General features: G+C 39.5%; 1 protein-coding gene across 3 annotated transcripts in view; it reads left to right on the forward strand.

Moving 5' to 3' along the window:
- The window catches only part of abcc4 (ATP binding cassette subfamily C member 4 (PEL blood group)), a 96,795-nt gene that overhangs the window by 66,317 nt on the left and 7,257 nt on the right, over nucleotides 1-23,221 (forward strand). For 2 of the 3 annotated variants that reach the window (XM_057830627.1, XM_057830626.1), the window contains exons 17-28: nucleotides 1,437-1,474; nucleotides 4,297-4,400; nucleotides 4,489-4,635; nucleotides 7,774-7,853; nucleotides 13,014-13,164; nucleotides 13,239-13,358; nucleotides 13,434-13,544; nucleotides 13,609-13,709; nucleotides 18,534-18,725; nucleotides 18,803-18,958; nucleotides 21,719-21,808; nucleotides 21,933-22,105. In XM_057830627.1, the coding sequence (XP_057686610.1) occupies nucleotides 1,437-1,474; nucleotides 4,297-4,400; nucleotides 4,489-4,635; nucleotides 7,774-7,853; nucleotides 13,014-13,164; nucleotides 13,239-13,358; nucleotides 13,434-13,544; nucleotides 13,609-13,709; nucleotides 18,534-18,725; nucleotides 18,803-18,958; nucleotides 21,719-21,808; nucleotides 21,933-22,105 (1,463 nt within the window). Of the gene's footprint in view, nucleotides 1-1,436; nucleotides 1,475-4,296; nucleotides 4,401-4,488; nucleotides 4,636-7,773; nucleotides 7,856-13,013; nucleotides 13,165-13,238; nucleotides 13,359-13,433; nucleotides 13,545-13,608; nucleotides 13,710-18,533; nucleotides 18,726-18,802; nucleotides 18,959-21,718; nucleotides 21,809-21,932; nucleotides 22,106-23,221 lie in introns of those variants that run through there. The other variant, XR_009062613.1, reaches the window with a different exon arrangement.

The raw sequence follows: 23,221 nt of genomic DNA on the forward strand, positions 1-23,221 counted from the left end.
TCTATAGGGTTGAGATCTGGAGACTGGCTAGGCCACTCCAGGACCTTGAAATGCTTCTTACGAAGCCACTCCTTTGTTGCCCTCGTTGTGTGTTTGGGATCATTGTCATGCTGAAAGACCCAGCCACGTCTCATCTTCAATGCCCTTGCTGATGGAAGGAGATTTTCACTCAAAATCTCTCGATACATGGCCCAATTCATTCTTTCCTTTACACAGATCAGTCGTCCTGGTCCCTTTGCAGAAAAACAGCACCAAAGCATGATGTTTCCACCCCCATGCTTCACAGTCGGTATGGTGTTCTTCGGATGCAATTCAGTATTCTTTCTCCTCCAAACAAGAGAACCTGACTTTCTACCAATAAGTTCCATTTTGGTTTCATCTGACCATAACACATTCTCCCAGTCCTCTTCTGGATCATCCAAATGCTCTCTAGCGAACCGCAGACGGGCCTGGACGTGTACTTTCTTCAGCAGGGGGACACGTCTGGCAGTGCAGGATTTGAGTCCCTGGTGGCGCATTGTGTTACTGATAGTATCCTTTGTAACTGTGGTCCCAGGTCTTTGTAGGTCATTCACTAGGTCCCCGGTGTGGTTCTGGGATTTTTGCTCTCCATTCTTGTTATCATTTTGACGCCACGGGGTGAGATCTTGCAAGGAGCCCCAGATCGAGGGAGATTATCAGTGGTCTTGTATATCTTCCATTTTCTAATAATTGCTCCCACAGTTAATTTTTTTACACCAAGCGTTTTACCTATTGCAGGTTCAGTCTTCCCAGCCTGGTGCAGGTCTATAATTTTGTCTCTGGTGTCCTTGGACAGCTCTTTGGTCTTGGCCATAGTGGAGTTTGGAGTGTGACTGACTGAGGTTGTGGACAGGTGTCTTTTATACCGATGAGTTAAAACAGGTGCCATTAATACAGGTAACGAGTGGAGCCTCATTAGACCTCGTTAAAAGAAGTTAGACTTCTTTGACAGCCAGAAATCTTGCTTGTTTGTAGGTGACCAAATACTTATTTTCTACTCTAATTTGGAAATAAATTCTTTAAAAATCAAACAATGTGATTTTCTGTTTTTTTTTTCACATTCTGTCTCTCCTGGTTGAGGTTTACCCATGTTGACAATTACAGGCCTCTCTAATCTTTTCAAGTAGGAGAACTTGCACAATTTGTGGTTGACTAAATACTTATTTGTCCCACTGTATAATTTGAAGAAACATTGTCAAATTTATTTCTTTACCAGGTTGGGAGTCACTGATGGTGTTGCAGTACACTGAAATTATTAAAAGTAGTTATGCGATATTTCAATTCAGTAAATTTACATTTTAGGATTTTCACGAGCATAAAGAGCAGTTCACTGTTAAGATCCAGAAATTAGAATTAGTCGTGAAACATATTAGTTGTTTTTGACGGAGAAAACTCACAAATACTTCATTTCACAGGTGGCATACATTGTGCAAGACTGGTGGCTGGCATACTGGTAGGTAAAATATAACACTTATTAAAGGTGGATTTATTGTTTTATGTTTTATGATGTTATTGAACTTGTTTTCCCAAAGTCAGAGACTGCAATTTATTTTTCAAGCGTGAACAATTTATTGTCACTAGTAAGAAATGTAGCATGCCGATATGAAACGGGCAGAAAGTGGGAGTTCAAACCAAAACAGCTAAATGTTCCAATGGAAAGTCAGATACAAGCATAATAGATACTTTGTTAATATGCTAACTCATTGGCAGTTATTGCTGGCACTAAATGTCCAATCTCATTTGATTTTGACAGTAAATTGTGGGTCCCTTCCTTCTTTAATTTAAGGGTGCTTACAGGCCACTTCTTGTTAATTTTGGGTCACTTCCTGTACATTTTGGTGTATTCAGGAATATGCCTGCACAGAGGTGCTGGAAGTCACTCACAGTAGGGGGTGCTGAGGATGTTTTAGTTTATTCCATCCCAAAACAGTTGTTTGAGTCCAAATTTGTCATGCTCGCGAGTTTTCTCCTTACAAGGTGTGCACAAATGCAGTACACACGCACGTTGGATAGTCTACTTACTACTACTAGGCTACTACAAAGACAGCGTTCCATTTCGCCCAGTGTGTTGGAGTTTTTGTTTTGGAAATAAAAGCGCCAGTGTTTTATAATGCAAATCCCCGCAGCTAGACGGCACAATGACACACATATTTGAAACTTAAAAGGTCCAATAAGCCTTTAACACCCCCTTTTCTCAACGCTAAAATAAATTGTACACAAATATTCAACAACGCTCTACCCGGCAGTAGCTCAACTGCAACAACACATAATAAAATGGCTACAATGCAAGCATGTCTTACCTATTCGAAGACAACAAAGGTAGATTTGCTTTCTGAACTCCCCAGTCTAAATCTGCAGCTAGCTTTTCCTCGCTGGGCACTATTTTAGAGCTACCATTATAAGGTGTGGGGCGCCTCCGTCCCCTTGCTCTGTCTCCGGCCCGGTCCGCCTCTCCGGGACCGCAGCAACTGCCGCTGCCTTTCTGTTGGCGGGGCCTCCTGGGGGCCATGGGGCCTGGGGTGGGGCTTGTTGTCCCCCGCCGGTGGGGTGGATATCCCCTGGTCTCTGACGCTTGGTGTGACGCCTGTCCAGGGTGCGGGTGGGAGCTCGGGCGGAGTGTTGGGCGGCTGCTGGGGCTGGTCTGGAGCAGGGGTTGATCTGGGTCCTGGTGCTTCCCCTGCCCTGCGGCTGGTGGTTCTGGCGGATGGGGACACGCCTGCGGGAGCCTGCCTCCTAATTCATGCACTCCTCACTTTGCACTGTAAATATCTCTCACCCTGGCACCCCCGTACTCATTCATTCCTCTGGGGAGAGTCTGGACGGGGCCCTACAGTCCCGGCCCGGCTCCCCCTTGATTTTACTGCATCACACACCAAAGTTGTGGGATGGATGGGACCTGCTGGGGTGGGGGGGTGACATCCCGGTTATCTCCTCACGGCAGGCCCCGCCATTCCCGCACCTCTTTTATTGCACCACACACACCATACTCCATAGGGGAGTTCGAGCAAAGGGTGGTGGGACCGGCGGGTGAGTACAAATTCAATGCAGCGGTCCCAGTACCCCAAGCCAAGCTTTCCTATTTTAATGCATACATTGCACTACCCTCCCCACACAATCCTATCAAAGCGCTGGGTAATGGGTGCCAGTCAGGGACCTGGCAGCCACAGTAATAGGGTGGTAGGTGGGTCCCACACTTTTTCTCTATGGCGTGGTTCTGAGGGCGTGGTCTCCCCTCTGCCTGGGCTGCTGGCTGCGGGAGTGGGGGTGGGGTCGGGGCTCCAATTTTTTGTCGCCCCGCGGCGGATCCTTGGCGTTCTCCTGCTTCCGCCTTCCCATCTCTTGTCTGCCTGGATATCCGCCCTGCGCTCCGGCGCGGGTCACTAGCTGGACGACGGTGTGTCGGCTGGGTGTCGCCTATTCCAGTGGAGGGCCCTGCCCTGCCCTGGGCTTGGTGGGCCGTTGGGCGTCCCGCGAAGTGCCATGCCGGCTGGCGAGGTGCGACAGTGGCTTGTGGGCCATGGGGGCTGGCGATGCGTCCCCTGTCCCCATCCCTGAAGGCTGGTTGATGGGAGTGCAGGTGGCCCGGGGAACCACCCTGGATCCCTGGGGGTTGACGATGGCCCCTTTGTTGGGCTGCGCTGGCCTGGATCCCTTTTGTACACAGCAATCCCAACCCCCTTTGCCTGGATTAACCGATATTATATGAATAAATGTGGTCATGGTAAGTCAACCAAAGGCTTCCTAAACAGAACTATTCAAGTCAGCCGGTGAAAAATCTTCTAGTTTTAATATCGCAATATATCGTAACCCCCCCCCCCCCCCCCCCCCAAAATAAATAAATAAATAAATAAAAATAAAAAATCGCAATGCCAGTTTTTTCCCAATAGCGTTCAGCCTTATTCTGCTGTCACGTCATCTACGTTTTGAAGCGTTTTCTGTTGATTTTAGGGCAATTCTGGCTCTCCTCCTGTTTATTATTCACTTCCTGGAGCTTTCACAGGTCACTTCATGTACATTTAGGTGCATCCCCAGTTAAAATCGAGTGCTGTCAATGGCACTAAAACATGAGGATTAACAGCCAGTACTCTCACTTTAAATAGGACTTGGAATAGACATCTATTGTTTTGAATGGCAGGCGCCGAGTTAGGAAGGTGCTCCATGCACATGATATTCTAATAATGTGAATTGTTGAATAATGGTGCGCTATTCTGATGTTTGACATTTGACAAAAAAAGCACCAGCGCCTTACTGGTTTACATGTGATTGTTATAAAAGGGCAGAAGAACAAAGCATACTGGATGGCAACGACACCATGATCCACAATTTTACTAACGTTAAGAAGGAGTTGGACCTTGATTTCTACTTGGGCATTTATGGAGGTAATTTGCACAATGAGTCCGCTCTTTGCACTTTGCATGTTTCAAAACGACAATGTGGGGACGCTGTGGTTTTGCTGATATTTTTCAGGTTTGACAGCCGCCACAATCATTTTTGGTTTTTTGAGGACTTTGTTGATGTTCAACATGCTGGTGAGAAGTACACAGGCGCTACACAACAGCATGTTTACCGCCATCCTTCGCACTCAAGTGCGCTTCTTTGACGTCAACCCCATTGGTGAGCGTCTGTCAGTGGATGATATCTTTTTGAGATGTTCATGAAAGCTCTCCTAATTGTAAAATGAACACCAATTTACATGATGCAACTGCAGGATTATTACTTCCGCCCATAAACGGATTTGAAGGGGGGGGCCCTGGTGGCTGAAAAGTGTCATTGCATGTAATTGACTTTCGTACATATTCCGTAATTTCCCCGAATATAAGGCGCACCCGTGTATAATGCACACCCCAAATTTACTTGTAAAATCTAGGGGAAATTATTGTACCTGTTTATAACGCGCACCCTAATTTTAGCACCAATAAATAGAAGAATACAAGAAAACAGGCCTCGTGTACAGATACAGAAATGTCATTTTACTGACTAGTGAAACACAGCACAAGCATAGCACATTGGTAGTTCAAAACATTACCATAAACTGACAATATTTACGGTAATAATATGATTTGACAACTTCTCCAACTTACCAGAATCTAGGAGAAAACAAAACAAATGTGACTTTTCTTTTAAAGGCTGCTGTATAACTTGCTCGTTTCATCATGATGAATAAATGTTTCTTCCATGAATTGATACGGTAAAATGGAAGTGAGAATTTAAATCGGAAATCCATGAGAGCTCATCGCTGTCAACACGACAGTAACAATAGAAATTTTTATTTGGGTTTGAGTTTCCCGAGGGACAGATATAGTTGACGGACACACACAGGAAGTCTGTGTGCTTATGTTTGTTATGGTCTGAATTGCGGAGCTGCAATAAACGTTGACTCAAATGAGTTCAAGAAACTAAATTCTGTGCTTTATGAGGAGTGAAAAAGCAGAATTTAACACAAGACGAAATCATTCGGCCGATTAGAGTGAAGTATTACCGAAACAAAATGGTGACGTCACGTACCGTAATGGTCGGCAACGGGTCGCCACATACGTTTCTTCAACACAACGTGGCCGTGTCAATAAAAAAAAATCGGTTTATTTATATATATATATCTGTCTCCATCCATGTACCCGTTTATAATGCGCACCATGATTTTACAAGTTGATTTGGGGGGGAAAAAGTGTGCGTTATATTCGGGGAAATTACGGTATATAAAAGTTGTAAAGCAATAAAACTACAACATAAATGAATTAAATGAACAAAAAAACATTTTTATAATGGTTGAAATTATTTTTCAAGCACATTAAATGGTCATTTGCTTTGCATATGATAATTAAAAAAAAAAAAAAAAAAAAAAATATATATATATATATATATATATATATATATATATATATATATTAGAGAAAAAATATTTTAAAAAATTTCTTTGATTGAAAATATACAGTGGGGAGATTTGATACCCTGCCAATGGGAAAATCCATTGGCAGTGTATCAAATACTTGTTCTCCCCACTGTATTTTTTTGATTGAAGCAACTTTTTGGGGGATTGAATGATTTAGACACAAATGTCCTAATTAGGGTTGTTCCGATCATGTTTTTTTGCTCCCGATCCGATCCCGATCGTTTCAGTTTGAGTATCTGCCGATCCCGATATTTCCCGATCCGATTACTTTTTTATGCTTCCGATTCAATTCCAATCATTCCCCCAAATTTTTCCCGATCATATACATTTTGGCAATGCATTAAGAAAAAGATGAATAAAACTCGGACGAATGTATACATTCAACATACAGTGCATAAGTACTGTATTTGTTTATTATAACAATAAATCCTCAAGGTCCTCATTTTTAACAGTTTCTGTGAGAGGGATCCACGGATAGAAAGACTTGTGACTGTATATTATGACTAAATATTGCCATCTAGTGTATTTGTTGAGCTTTCAGTAAATGATACTGCAGTCATGCCCCAATGCATGATGGGAAGTGGAACCATGATAGGAAGTAAAACCATGACTGTGCATCGTGCTACCAATGGATATATGTTCTCTGCTTTGGGAAATAACTTAAGGTGTCAAGACAGAGATCAATTGCCACCTTGCTTCCCCACATTGCTTCCCAAGAAATTATTAATCATAGGGAGAGGGATTGCAAGATTTTAGCCAATTGAAAAAAGGATCTAAAGACCGCCAAAATTCACTCTACTCATTTTGCGCTGCCTGTTATCTCTTGATATAGGTACAACGGGGCGACATCAAAGATACAGTGAGAAGGTCGTGCAGCACAAAGATTAATAGCGTTAAATATTTTAACGTGACACATTATTTAATAAAATGATTGCCGCCATTATCGGGATATTATTGATAACCCTACCTTAAGCCTAAATTAATGACCCTGGATGAGTGTAACATATTATGTCTGTAACGATAAATACAATTAGAAAACGATTTTTCAAAAATTATATATATATATAATATATATATATATATATATATATATATAATATATATATATAATATATATAATATATATAATATATATATTAAAAAAAGGCATGACCGATATTTTTTTTGCCGATTCCAATACTTTGAAAATGACGTGATCGGACACAAAAAGGATCAAAGAAAAACTTTTTCAATAAAAAATTAAGTGTTAAAAATTTTCAGTCTCAAAACTTTTTTCTATGATTGAAAATGTTTTTTTTTTTTTTTTTGATTGAATTGATTTTTCTTTTTGAAAATCTATATATTTTTTTTGAAGCAACTTCTTTTTTGATTGAATAATAGAGAAAAATGTCCCAGCCAAAATGTGACCCAAACACAAATCAACATTACTTCAATCAAAAAGTTTCTTCAATCACAAAAAAAAATCTTGACTTAAAAAAATAAAATAAAATAAAATAAATAAATAATAATCAAAGAAAAATGCAGTTTTTTGAGTTCCAAATTTATTTTTGCATTCAAACACATTTTTTTTTATGAAACAACTTTTTTGGGCTTAAAATATACAGTATATTTTAATTAAAGCAACTTGGCCTAAGCAGCCTCAAGAATGATGGGAAACAAAAAACGCTCATTGTAAACGTATTATATTCTTGTGAGTTAATTTTATTGCTGACACTGCGTTTTGGGGTCATCAACATGTTGTGGCCCCCCTGCCCCAAAAGTCAAACTCCGCCTATGCTTCCGACATTATATCAAGACAAAAATAAAAAAATCTCCTGCTTTACTTGGTATAAATTGAGCTCTTTTTCATCCTGTTATTTTAGGAAGAGTTTTAAACAGGTTTTCAAAGGACATCGGCCAGCTGGATTCCATTATGCCGTGGACCTTAGTGGACTTTATTCAGGTACGAAATTAGGAGTCGGCAATCAAGTCAACAGAACAAAAATGTAAGGCTTTTATATTTGCCTCCATTTTCATGAACTGAACCAAACTTGTGTTATGTAATAATTTCCTAGATACAATAAACGACAATAAGCAGCACAGATTAGGTTGGGATTTACCTTGCCACGATTTAAGGATTCCTGCAATTTCTTTTCATCCCATTCAAAACCCTTTTAACGGATAATGATAAACACGCTTTGCCTGTTTTGAATTTTGGCTCAAGGCGCAAGCATACATTATTAGCGTCTGTCCATCACAAGTTGTTCTCACGCAACAACTTTGTCTGAGTTGTAAGTATAAAATATACTACTAGTATAATTAGTGTTATCAAAGTATAAAATCATTTAAGGCTGCAGCTATCGATTATATAAGTAATCGAGTAATCAGATTAGGAACATTGTAAACGTTGTAGAATCAATCAATTTTAGGAGGTTTGTAGGAGATGTAAAACAAAGGCTTGCTAAACATCTGCACCTTTTAGAATTTCTCACATTTCTGCATAAAATCACCATCAAATGTGATCTGATCTTTTGTAAAAAATCACACAGATGACAAAACTGTCTTCTTTAACTAAAACCACCCAAACATTTATAAGTTTTCATATTTGAATTAGAATAGTATGCAAACAATGACGGGAGGGGGGGAAATAAGTAAGTCAACCATCAAATTTAATATTTTATGGCCTCCCCCCTTTGGCAGTTATAACTTTAACCAGACGCCTCCTGTAGCTGCAGATCAGTCCGGCACATCGATCAGGACTAATCTTGGCCCAATCTTCTCTACAAAACTGCTGTAGTTTAGTCAGGTTCTTAGGCTGTCTGGCATGAATCGCCGTCTTTAGGTCATGCCACAGCATCTCAATGGGGTTCAATTCTGGACTGTGCCTTGGCCACTCCAGAACGTGTATTTTGTTCTTCTGAAACCATTCAGAAGTTGATTTACTTCTGTGTTTTGGACCTTGTTGCAGCATCCATCCTCTTTTTAGCTTCAACTGTCTGACAGACGGCCTCAGGTTTTCCTGCAAAAAATCCTGGTAAACTTATGAATTCTTTCTTCCCTTAATTATTGCAAGTTATCCAGGCCCCGAGGTAGCAAAACAGCCCCAAATCATGATGCTCTCTCTACCATGCTGCACGGTGGGGATGAGGTGTTGATGTTGGTGAGCTGTTCCATTTTTCCTCCACACATGACATTGTGTGTTACTCCCAAACATCAATGGCTTACTCCATAAAGTCCTCCCATGAACACCATTCTTGGCCGTAGTTTTACATATAGATGATGTGTGCACAGAGATATTGGACTGTGCCAGTGATTTATGGACGTCTTTAACTGACACTCTAGGGTTCTTTTTTACCTCTCTGAGTATTCTGCACTGAACTCTTGGCGTCATCTTTGGCGGACGGCCACTCCTTGGGAGAGAAGCAACAGTGCCAAACTCTCTCCATTTGTAGACAACTTCTCTGACTGTCGATTGATGAACATCTAGACTTTTAGAGATGGTTTTGTATCCTTACCCAGCTTTATACAGGTACAAATCAACAATCGTTGATGGCAGGTCTTCAGACAGCTCTTTTGACCGAGCCATGATGCACATCAGGCAATGCTTCTCATTAAGACAATTCTTACCAGGTGTGTTTTTATTGCGGGCAGAGCAGCTTTAACCACTCATCACCTATCTTAAATTGTTTGGTAAAAATTGGTTTCAATTGCTCTTAAAGTCTCCTTTGGTAGAGGGCTCACTTATTTCCCCCCCTTCTGTCATTGTTTGCATGGTACAGTGCCTTGCAAGAGTTTTCGGCCCCCTTGAACAATTTTAATAAAAAAAAACAACCTTGTATTTCCAAATTTTGCGTTGTAAAATAAACATGAAAAAAACTCGAAGGAATAAATTGTTCTACAAGTTGTTTTTTTCTGTTTGCAAGTTTTTTTTTTTTTTTTTTTTTTTGTGCTACAGGTGTTTTTTCTTCACTACGGGTTAAAAATGACCAATTACAAGTGCACAAGTTTTGTCACATTCTTGTTGAGTTTCATGAGCCAAAAAAGATACTCGTAACCTAGTTTTAAAATAAAAAAAATACCTTTAAAATGACTAATTTTAACTTGTAAAACAACAAAAAACAACAACTTGTATTTCCAAATTTTGCGTTGTGAAATAAATATGAAAAAAACAATGTTAAAAAAAAAAAAAAAAAAAAAAAAAATTCTACAAGTGTTTTTTTTTTCGTTTACAAGTGATTTTTTTGTTCTACGGGTGTTTTTTTTTTTTCTTTGCTACAGGTTAAAAACCACCAATTACAACCTCACGAGTTTTGTCTCCCCCTTGTCACGTTTTCAGAGACATAAGTCACTTGTAACCACAGACGAAAAAAACTACTTGTACATCGAAATAATCTGTTGTAAAACACAAACATAAAAATATCATTCCAAGTCGTGGTCAAAAAAAGACGTTAAGAACACAATCTAGTGAATAGTTCTTCACGACCAGGTGTGAGCAACCATCAGCAAGCATGGCAATACCAAAAGTAGCGGAAAATCCACCTTTTAAACAGTATGGAGTTTGCATGCAAAATCATTTAGTGGTCTCTTGCGCCACCTGCAGGGTTAGGGGTGTAAATACACTCTATATCCGTCTCACACGTTATTAGACCGTCGTTGACAGGATTGATACGAAAATCACGAAAATTGCAATAAAATACGTCAGGTGTACAATAAATCCAAATTTATGAATTATAATGGTAGTCAATGGTTACATATTTTGTAATTTCAAGTCACGTGCATTCAAGTTTTGACGGCAAAGTTGGATTTGGAACGTCTGCCTGTTTTAAGAACCTAGGAAATATTTAATATTCGTAGTGTTTTTTTCCCTATGCTTTCTCTTTGATGTAAAAACAAAAACCATCAAAAAATTACATATAATGTAATATTCAGCACATTAAAGAAAAAACACCTGAAGAACTATTCACTAGATTGTGTTCTTAACGTCTTTTTTTGACCACGACTTGGAATGATATTTTTATGTTTGTGTTTTACAACAGATTATTTCGATGTACAAGTCGTTTTTTCGTCTGTGCACCAAGGGTGCTAATAATTGTGACACACGTTATTTGATGTCAAATAATTATTTCTTTATGTGGGATTTTTTCCCCACTGAATAAATGCACTTGTATTGAAGGTTGGATTTTTCTCTTTTTTTCCATTAAGGTCCCATATCATTTAGAAAAAAGAAAATTATTAGAATCTAAAAAACACATACAGTGCCTTGCAAAAGTATTCGGCCCCCTTGAATCTTGCAACCTTTCGCCACATTTCAGGCTTCAAACATAAAGATATGAAATTTAATTTTTTTGTCAAGAATCAACAACAAGTGGGACACAATCGTGAAGTGGAACAACATTTATTGGATAATTTAAACTTTTTTAACAAATAAAAAACTGAAAAGTGGGGCGTGCAATATTATTCGGCCCCTTTACTTTCAGTGCAGCAAACTCACTCCAGAAGTTCAGTGAGGATCTCTGAATGATCCAATGTTGTCCTAAATGACCGATGATGATAAATAGAATCCACCTGTGTGTAATCAAGTCTCCGTATAAATGCACCTGCTCTGTGATAGTCTCAGGGTTCTGTTTAAAGTGCAGAGAGCATTATGAAAACCAAGGAACACACCAGGCAGGTCCGAGATACTGTTGTGGAGAAGTTTAAAGCCGGATTTGGATACAAAAAGATTTCCCAAGCTTTAAACATCTCAAGGAGCACTGTGCAAGCCATCATATTGAAATGGAAGGAGCATCAGACCACTGGAAATCTACCAAGACCCGGCCGTCCTTCCAAACTTTCTTCTCAAACAAGGAGAAAACTGATCAGAGATGCAGCCAAGAGGCCCATGATCACTCTGGATGAACTGCAGAGATCTACAGCTGAGGTGGGAGAGTCTGTCCATAGGACAACAATCAGTCGTACACTGCACAAATCTGGCCTTTATGGAAGAGTGGCAAGAAGAAAGCCATTCCTCAAAGATATCCATAAAAAGTCTCGTCACACACTCGTGCCACAAGCCACCTGGGAGACACACCAAACATGTGGAAGAAGGTGCTCTGGTAGGATGAAACCAAAATTGAACTTTTTGGCCACAATGCAAAACGATATGTTTGGCGTAAAAGCAACACAGCTCATCACCCTGAACACACCATCCCCACTGTCAAACATGGTGGTGGCAGCATCATGGTTTGGGTCTGCTTTTCTTCAGCAGGGACAGGGAAGATGGTTAAAATTGACGGGAAGATGGATGCAGCCAAATACAGGAACATTCTGGAAGAAAACCTGTTGGTATCTGCACAAGACCTGAGACTGGGACGGAGATTTATCTTCCAACAGGACAATGATCCAAAACATAAAGCCAAATCTACAATGGAATGGTTCAAAAATAAACGTATCCAGGTGTTAGAATGGCCAAGTCAAAGTCCAGACCTGAATCCAATCGAGAATCTGTGGAAAGAGCTGAAGACTGCTGTTCACAAACACTCTCCATCCAACCTCACTGAGCTCGAGCTGTTTTGCAAGGAAGAATGGTCAAGAATGTCAGTCTCTCGATGTGCAAAACTGATAGAAACATACCCCAAGCGACTTGCAGCTGTAATTGGAGCAAAAGGTGGCGCTACAAAGTATTAACGCAAGGGGGCCGAATAATATTGCATGCCCCACTTTTCAGTTTTTTATTTGTTAAAAAAGTTTAAATTATCCAATAAATTTTGTTCCACTTCACGATTGTGTCCCACTTGTTGTTGATTCTTGACAAAAAATTAAAATTTTATATCTTTATGTTTGAAGCCTGAAATGTGGCGAAAGGTTGCAAGGTTCAAGGGGGCCGAATACTTTTGCAAGGCACTGTAATTATTATAAATCCAATAATTATGGAGGGCACTGTATTAAGTATGCATGTCATTTACCAACCAGTTAAACTGGAACAGTAGAATATTTGACAGTGACAAATCAAAAACAATTTGTCAGTGGGATTTTAAAGTTGTTTGGCAGTCTGTCCAAGTCAATTTCAAACACGTTAAACATACCGTAGTTCTTACCTAAGAGGTTAATGGTTGATTCTGTTATTTTTTTTTTCTGTCCTCAGGTTTTTTTGCAAATCGTCGGAGTGGTGGCTGTGGCAGCGGGTGTGATCCCTTGGATTCTCATTCCTGTGTTCCTTCTTCTCATTGTATTCCTCTTCCTCCGGCGCTACTTCCTGGAGACTTCCAGAGACATCAAACGTCTTGAATCCACAAGTGAGTGTGTCAAAACGACTGCGTACTTGGGGACTGAAAAATTCTCAAAAAGTATGCCATGTTTCCTTCTACAGCTCGGAGTCCGGTATTTTCGCACCTGTCCTCCTCTCTGCAGGGATTGTGGACTATCCGAGCTTTCAGAGCAGAAGGCCGCTTCCAAAGGGATTTTGATGGCCATCAGGATAAGCACACAGGTTGTTCGAGGAGAGTTAGCATTGTTTGTTGATTGAACCAACTAGTGATCGTTCTAATCTGTGTTCCCGAAACAGCGGCGTGGTTCCTTTTTCTGACCACGTCTCGCTGGTTTGCAGTACGTCTCGATGGCATGTGTTCCCTCTTTGTGACAGTCACCACATTTGGCTGCCTGGTGCTCCGAGACCGTAAGGAAGTACAGAATGAATGTTTTTGAAAGAAAGGGTTTGTGAAACATGTTTACCCCCTCAGAGCTGGATGCCGGATCTGTAGGTTTGGCTTTGAGCTACGCAATCACTCTGATGGGCATGTTCCAGTGGGGTGTCCGGCAGAGTGCTGAAGTCGAGAACTTGGTACGAAGCAAGTAGGGCTGCAACTAAGGATTATTTTTATAATCGCTTAATCGGACGATTACCGTATTGGCCCGAATATAAGACGGTGTTTTTTGCATTGAAATAAGAGTGAAAAAGAGGGGGTCGTCTTATATTCACGGTTTAGACGTTATACCCATTCACTAGATGGCGCCAGATATCATTGAAGCGATGTTCTGTCATGACAGATCTCAGCTACTCTCAGGTTTAACCAGTTTGCATTTTATTGCAGTTTTTCCCTATTCAGATTTGTTTCAAGACTACAGTTACAGTTAGATTTCACTTTGATGGTTAATGCAGTTATTGTAATTTTGTTGTTCTATTACAATAGATTGGTTTATTTACATTTCAAAAACCAGAAGCCATTCATTTACGAACGTGATTGCACTTTAGTTTACATATTTAAATGTTCAGATATTAAGATTTGAATGAGGCAAAATAACATGCTTTTTCTCTCAAATATATTGTTACAATCAATTTTTTCGGATGTACTGTAATTATTTTCTGTATAAAAAATAATTTGTACAATCTTTTTTCAAACTTGAGTATTGAAAAAAAGGAGGTCGTCTTATAATCAGGGCCATCTTATATTCGGGCCAATACGGTAATAAATCGGATAAATATCTTTGGTAACACTTTATAATAACTATCCGTTTTACTAGTTAATAGATCATTAGTAAACTGTTAATAAATGATTTATTGTTGATTTGTGAAGTATTTGTTAACAGTTTTTTAAGCATTTACAGGGTGTTCCAATATGGTTGACCCCATTCTAAATGCCCATGCTAGTTGATGGATCTTAATAAAACTATATACCTTTTATGTTGAAGGTCATAAATTTTATTGGTTAAATATACAAAGAAAAGTACAAATATTTGTTGGTTCTAGGGCTGCAGCTATCGAATATTTTAGTATGGTAAATAGCAATTATAAATATACATGAGGACAAAAAGACATTTAATCCAATATTGAACCATTTTCAGTCAATCAATGTCTTTATTTTCGATGTACATTGTTGAAAACAGCCAACAATTGCATCTCAGAGGTGACTAGAATAAAAAATTCACTGCTTTCACTCAAAAAACATCTAGATGTTATGGAAAAAAACATATTTCTTACCTAAAAATGTAATTTCGCTTGATAACGCACATCACTTGAAAGCTATGTGTTTTTCCCACGTGTTTCAATATAATTTCCATTTGTGTCAAGCTATTATTAAGTTTTAAGTTAGTCTAAACTGTAAGTACTGATAGGATTTTGAGTTTTTGCAGTGTTCAAAATAAATGTATGATACCTGCTGTATTGGAGCACATTAGGGACCAGTGCTACTTGCTGTTTTATTCAGCAATGACTACTGAGCCAAAACTGACAGTTAGCTTTATTATGTTTTAATTTTACACTCTCATCACTCTACAGCGCTGTGTTTTTACAGATTATATAAAACCTGTATGTAAGACACGTTAGCCACGCATCGACAGTGGTCATAATCAATAGAAACCTAGCCCTCCGAAGAGCTAACGTTACGTGACCAAGTGACAGTAACGTTGTATTTTTTAGCGATGAGAAGTCTACTGCTTAAAGATGGCAGCTTTTTACTAACGCTGCTCAGACGCGGCCGAGTGTCATTTCGCATCTAGTCCTAAATGCATGCGATATCTATGAGACGCATCGGACACTACCTGCTACCAAACTAGCATCATGCGGACGTAGTTTTTAGCAACGTCGGCGTAGTTTGTAGCGGCTATTGGCTGCAGTAAGTTTTTTTGTTTGTTTGCTTTTTTATTGCTTCTTCCTCGGCGCGTTGTCCCGCATTAAAAGTAGTCCGGGCAAAACGTGATGCTTTGAGCTGGCAAAATTAAACATTTCTTCGAGGTGAATGAAATTACTCGGATCAGTTTTTAAACTCGAGTTACTCGAGTTGCTCGAGTATTCGTTTCAGCTCTAGGTGGTTCTATGGCAGATTTTCATAAATGTGCTACATGAGCGCTGCCTGCAAAATGCCTTATCAAAATGCCTTTTCTTTTAAAGTGAACGGCATTTCTTTTACCTGAAGATAGCAATGCCAAACGTTGCACACAAAAACTTGAAACGTTTCTACACAAACTGTGTTTCACCTTAAGAAAACCCTGTAAATGCTTTACAAAATGTTAACAAATACTTCACAAATCAACAATAAGCATTTATCAACAGTTTACTAATGATCTATTAACTAGTAAAACGGACAGTTATTATAAAGTGTTACCATGTCTTTTTTCAATTACCGTATTTTCCGCACAATACGCACCGAAAAGCCTTACATTTTCTCAAAAGCCGACTGTGCTTTATAATCCGGTACGCCTAATATATGAATCAATATTGAGACGCAACGGGTCTCACAGCAACTCTGAGTGCAGCTCCATCTAATGAATGCAACCCCAGTGTTTACTAGCGTTGGGCATCGTTTGAAATTGAACGATTCCGATTCCACATTTGGATTCCGTTTCCGAGCGATTATCAATTCCAATTCTTTTAAGAAGCAGGGTCAAAAAAGTTGCATTGATTATATTAATGTCTTAACTTTGCGATGATTTTAAAATTCTATGAACTTCTCACAGGGCTATTTTTAACTTGTACAGTGGGGAGAACAAGTATTTGATACACTGCTGATTTTTCTGGTTTTCCCACTTGCAAAGCATGTAGAGGTCTGTAATTTGTATCATAAGTTCTCTTCACCTGTGAGGGATGGAATCTTATACAAAAATCCAGAAAATCACATTGTATAATTTTTAAATAATAAATTTGTATTTAACTGTATTTGATACATTACCAACTAGTAAATATTTCGGCTCTCAGTTCTTTTTTAAGAACCCCTCCTGTTCTCCACTCATTACCGGAAGTAACTGCACCTGTTTGAACTTGTTGCCTGTATAAAAGACAGCTGTTCACATGCTCAAACAAACAAACTCCAACCTCTCCACAATGGCCAAGACCAAAGAGCTGTGTAAGGACATCAGGGATAAAATAATAGACCTGCACAAGGCTGGGATGGGCTACAGGAAAATAAGCAAGCAGCTTGGTGAGAAGGTAACAACTGTTGGAGCGATTATTAGAAAATGGAAGAAGTTCAAGTTGACGGTCAATCTGCCTCGTTCTGGGGCTCCATGCAAGATCTCACCTCGTGGGGCATCACTGATCATGAGGAAGGTGAGGGATCAGCCCAGAACTACACGGCAGGACCTGGTCAATGACCTGAAGAGAGCTGGAACCACAATCTCCAAGAAAACCATCAGACACTCATTACGCCGTCATGGATTAAAATCCTACAGCGCACGCAAGGTCCCGCTGCTGAAGCCAGTGCATGTCCAGACACCTCTGAAGTTTGCCACTGACCATCTGGATGATCCAGAGGAGCAATGGGAGAAGGTCATGTGGTCGGATGAGACCAAAATTGAACTTTTTGGTCTAAACTCGGCTGGTCGTGTTTGGAGGAAAAAGAAGAATGAGTACAACCCCAAGAACACCATCCCAACCTTGAAACATGGAGGAGAAAACATCATTTTTTGGGGCTGCTTCTCTGCCAAGGTACAGGACGACTGCACCGTATTGAGGGGAGGTTGGATGGGCTATGTATCGCCAGATCTTGGCTGACAACCTCCTTCCTCAAGTGAGAGCCCTGAAGATGGGTCGTGGCTGGGTCTTCCAGCATGACAATGACCCAAAGCACACAGCCAAGGCAACTAAAGAGTGGCTCCGTAAGAAGCATCTTAAGATCCTGGAGTGGCCTAGCCAGTCACCAGATCTGAACCCGATAGAAAATCTATGGAGGGAGCTAAAAGTCAGCAGCCCCGAAACCTGAAGGCTCTGGAGAAGATCTGCATGGAGGAGTGGGCCAAAATGCCTGCTGCAGTGTGTGCAAACCTTGTCAAGGACTACAGGAAACGTTTTGTATCTGTAATAGCAAACAAAGGTTTCTGTACCAAATATTAAGTTCAAATTTTTGTGATGTCTCAAATACTTATTTCATGCAATTAAATACAAATATATTATTTAAAAATCATACAATGTGATTTTCTAGTTTTTTGTATTAGATTCCGTCCCTCACAGTTAAGGGAACTTATGATACTCCCCACTGTGCTTTATTAATTGATTTAATCGATTATTTAATCGATTAGTTAGGCCTTAGAAGCAAGAGATTTCCGAATTCCGCGAGAGAAATTGGAAACGTTTTATGGGAATTAGTGTTAATTTGGGATAACCAAGAACAGCTCTCAATAGGAAATTTAGCTGGAAAAAAATACCTGAATTCAGGCAAAAATACATTTCATTCTATTACAGAGCAACTTGGACTTGCTAGAGCCCAAATTTTAAGAGAGTCACTTCGGCTACGTTAATGCTGCAGGTCATAATCAAATTGTTTGCAGGCATGCAACATGTATCTTGACTATTCCATGCATTAGGAACAGTCCAGTCTAGATTTTTATAGCCGATCGTATGCAGTTTTAAAACGATTTCTGTTCCTATGCTGGATACTTAATCCGAATTTCCGGGTAAGTCGTATTTCACCGTTAAAGTCTAAATTTCCGTCAAAAATACTTCATATAAAAACTAAAATACTGTAATGAATCGGGTTGCATGTATTCTTCAGGTTGCAATGTGGATGTGTGGTGCGTTTAGAGACAGAGAGGGAGGGGTGACACGTATTTGGGTTTCGTTTTTGTTGTGGTCCGCTACGGTTTACAGTAGTCGTGTTCCGTGCTTTCGGTTGCTAATCAACCATTGAAAACTATGGTGGCATTAGAATGAATATTGTGCTCAACCTTTTAACAGATGACATCAGTGGAGAGGGTGGTGGAGTACACTGAACTGGACAGTGAAGCCTCCTGGGAAACCCAAAAGCGACCTCCTCCTGGTTGGCCCAGCAAAGGAATGGTGACCTTTGACGGAGTCAGCTTTTCCTACAGTCCAGATGGCCCCAAAGTTTTGCACAATCTAAAAGTGACCTTTCAACCCAAAGATAAGGTCAGATGTCAGGAAAGTTTCAACATAAAATCTTTGACGGTTGTTTAAGCTGATCCGATGATGATTCCTGATGTCAGGTGGGCATCGTGGGTCGGACGGGTGCCGGGAAAAGCTCCTTGGTATCGGCCCTGTTCCGCCTCTCAGAGCCCGAAGGAGACATTTACATTGATGGAGTGTTGACTTCTAAACTAGGACTTCATGACATGCGTCAGAAGATTTCCATCATTCCTCAGGTACGTTTATAAACGACCTCCTCTTTTGAGTCAGCCTCACTGTGAATTTTAAGGTTGGAAACAATTTTACTAGGGCTGTCAAACGATTAAAATTTTTAATCGTTAATTACAGCTTAAAAATTAATTAATCGTAATTCATCGCAATTCAAACCATCTCTAAAATATGCCATATTTTTCTGTAACTTATTGTTGGAATGGAAAGATAAGACACAAGACGGATTTATACATTCAACATTACGGTACATAAGTACTGTATTTGTTTATTATAACAATAAATCACCAAGATGGCATTAACATTATTAACATTCTCTTAGTGATCCATGGATAGAAAGACTTGTAGTTCTTAAAAGATAAATGTTAGTACAAGTTATAGAAATTTTATATTAAAACCCCTCTTAATGTTTTCGTTTTATTAAAATTAGTAAAATTTTCAATCAAAAAATAAACTAGTAGCTCCCCATTGTTGATGTCAATAATTACACCATGCTCACTCATGGTACTAACTAAAGATTTCCGATCGACTGGGTCTGATCACGTCATTTTCAAAGTATCGGAATCGGCAAAAAAATATCGAACATGCTTTTTTTTAATATATATAAATCGTTTTCTAATTTAACGTTACAACAAAATGTCTTACACTCATCCAGAGTATTTAGTTTTGGCTTAAAGTAGGGCTATCAAATTTATTGCATTCACGGCGGTAATTAATTTTTTTTTTTATTACTCTGAAATATTTAACGCAATTAACGCATGCGCTGCACGACCCACTCACGCATTGTGGCGTTCAATCTATAACGGCACCGTTTTACCTATATATAGAGCTAAAAGGCAGCGTAAAATGAGTAGAGTGAATTTTGGCAGTCTTTGGAGCCTTTTTTTAAATGGCTAAAGCCTTACAATCCCTCTCTCAACAATTAGAAATATCGTGGAAAGCATTTTCTTAACACCCTATGTTATTTCACAACGCAGAGAAGATATATCAATTGGTGCCACTACGCACAGTCATGGTTGCACTTCCCATCATGCATTTCGGCAGAACAGTTGAATGGCTACAGTATCATTTACTGAAAGCTCAACAAATACACTAGATGGCAATATTTAGTCACAATATACAAAGTCACATTTATCCTTTAAGAATTACAAGTCTTTCTAGCCGTGGATCCCTCTCGCAGAAAGAAAGTTAATAATGTAAATGCCATCTTGAGGATTTATTGTCATAATAAACAAATACAGTACTTATGTACTGTATGTTGTATATATCCGTCCGAGTTTTATTCATTATTTTCTTAATGCATTGCCAAAATGTATATGATTGGGAAAAATTATCGGGAATGACTGGAATTGAATCGGGAGCAAAAAAACACGATCGGAACAACCCTAGTACTAACCCATAAAATCAGTTGACCCAAGCGCCAGCAGAGGGCGCCAAACACCAAAAAACAAGTAAAAAGCGGGCATTTCACTGTACTGTCATTTTAATCTGTTTGAGCGGGGCATGTGCGTTAATTTCGTCAAATATTTTAACGTGATTAATTTCAAAAATTAATTACCGCCCGTTAACGCGATAATTTTGACAGCCCTAAATTTTACTGCTACACGATCGCTTGATACCTCACGATACGATACGATTTGCGATACAACGCTTATGGTAACGATCATCTCACGATATGGCGATACAACGATTATCGATACGTTGGTCCGGAAATCCACCTAAGATATTCTACAAAACGACTAATAAACAGAATAACAAGCTTCTGTAGTGAATTGGAATTAGTTTACCACTAGTAGACATCCAATCCATTTGAACTGGGAGGGATGGCAGCGAATGAACGGTTCATTCGCTGCCATCCCTCCCACTTCAAACGGATTGAACGTCTATGGCCTTCAGTGGCAGCCAATGCTAGGCAACGAGGTAATTTTGGGGCGTTTAAGATCATTACTTTATTGATTTTGAGTCACTTCCTGTTAATTTGGGGTTACGGAACAGGAAGTGGCCCAGGAATCTCCCAAATGAAAAGGCAGTGACTCAAACTCAACAGTAAGCGACCTGTAAATGCACTAAAATGAACAGAATTTGACTTGTAAATGGCCTGAAAATCAGAAAGAGTGACTGAGAATGCTCTGGTTTCGAATGAATGAATGTTCATTCGACCCTCCCAGTCTAAATGGATTGGTCGTCGAACGCCATCAACGGCAGCCATAGAGTTAACTGGGACACTATTACAGTTGAAGATTTTGATAGCAACTTGTTGGTTCCTTTTTTTGTAACTCATTCACTCCCAGCCATTTTCACCGGAGCAAGGCCCGTTGCAGGGGTCTCCTACCGAAATATTTTTAAACACGAAAAAACTATATGCCCAATCCATTAAAAAAAAAAGTTTTAAAAAAAAAAAGCGTAGTCTTAAACACTTCATTGAGTGAGTCCGCTGAAATCCGCGCAAGCTGCTCCCTTACACACAATGAGTTGCCACAGCAACTGCTTAACAAGTTAAATGATGTTAACTCATGCGCTGCTTTGAAGTCTTGGCTTATAAGCGGCTCTGGCAAGATCAAACATTAACCGTCTGACAATCATTGTTAACTTTAATAAGAAACTCCAATGCACTGCCTGACCAAGAAAAGCGCAGCGTAAGACTATGTGATTGGATCGTAGTAGCTCTCCATGTAGCAACATGCCATTTTTTCTTTTCTTTCACAAAGTACATTCATATCTTGTGTTGTATTTTTATATCTTGGGGGTCCTCATCATTTCTTTTGCAGGATCCAGTGCTCTTCACAGGTTCCATGAGGAAGAACCTCGACCCTTTCAACCAGCATTCAGATGAGGAGCTGTGGAATGCGCTGCAAGAGGTGGCATGCACGCTAGTAGATCCAATTGACTGAACACATTTTAGCAATTCTATCATATTCAAACCCCAAACTATCTGGGGTTGGACATGTTGTGAATGACACATTTCCTGCGAATGGCCTACAGGTCCAGCTGAAGAGTGTGGTTGAAGAGCTTCCAGGAAAATTGGAAACTGTTCTGGCTGAGTCTGGCTCCAACTTCAGCGTGGGCCAAAGGCAACTTGTGTGTCTGGCCAGAGCCATCCTGAGGAAAAATCGAATCCTCATTATTGATGAGGCCACTGCCAATGTAGACCCCAGGTAATGAATTTTCACTCATGGTGGTGTGCAGTGTTGTCACAGTTTACTTGAAAAATGTAGTTTAATTACTGATCACGCCTCAAAAAAGTAATGTAGTTACTTTACTGATCTCTATCAAAGTAACTAAGTTACTTTGAAAGTAATTTATCTGTTACTTTTTCTCAATTTTTCTCCCTTGGCCGCCTCAACATAAGAATGTCAACAGAAAAATGTCATTGCTTGTAATCAGGAGTGGGAACCTAGGGCTGGGCAATATGGCCATAAGTACGTATCACGATAAATTCAGCAGATTTACCTCGATAACGATAAATGACGATAAATTCGCCCAAGCGGACTGTTATAGAATTTGCAAATTTGAATCAATGCATGGAATACAAATTAACCGTTTCTCGTTAAATTTATTTACCGGCTTTCAATTTAACAATTGCACATGCAGTCTAAACATTAAGTTTATTTAAAAAAAAAAAAGTCTTGTAAACAATATGAATTGTAGTGTGAACATTTATAAGCTTTGTTGGCAAAGCTTTCAAAGCTGACCGAGTGGAATCACAGACAGAGCTTTTTTGATTAAAATTCTTGTGAATAAATCCTTAAATCCCTGATTCCTTTATAGATATGGACGTAAAACAGTCTCGGTTCTTGGTTACAAGCAAAAAAACAAACAAACGCGCAGTTAGCATTTATTTCCGTAAATATGTCGAAATACAATGGTAGTCTGTTAGTAAATGTAGCTAGCGGCCACCTTATGTAAACAGAGCTTTTCCAGTGAAAATTCTTGTCAATAAATGCTTAAATTCTCAAATTCTTTATAGATTTGGATGTAAAACAGTCTCGATTCATGGTTAAAAGCAAAAAAAAAAAAAAAAAACGTGCAGTTAGCATTTATTTTACGTAAATTTGTCGAAGTGCAATGCTAGTCAGTTAGTAAATGTAGCTAGCGGCCGCCTTAATTAAACAGCTTTTCCGGTGAAAATTCTTTTGAATAAATGCTTAAATTATCGAACTCTTTACAGATATGGACGTAAAACAGTCTCGATTTTTGGTTAAAAGCAAAAAGAAACGAGCAGTTACCGTTTATTTTAAGTCTGTTAGTAAATGTAGCTAGCGGCCACCTTG

Source organism: Corythoichthys intestinalis, chromosome 2 (genome assembly GCF_030265065.1).
Source record: "Corythoichthys intestinalis isolate RoL2023-P3 chromosome 2, ASM3026506v1, whole genome shotgun sequence".
NCBI lineage: Eukaryota > Metazoa > Chordata > Actinopteri > Syngnathiformes > Syngnathidae > Corythoichthys > Corythoichthys intestinalis.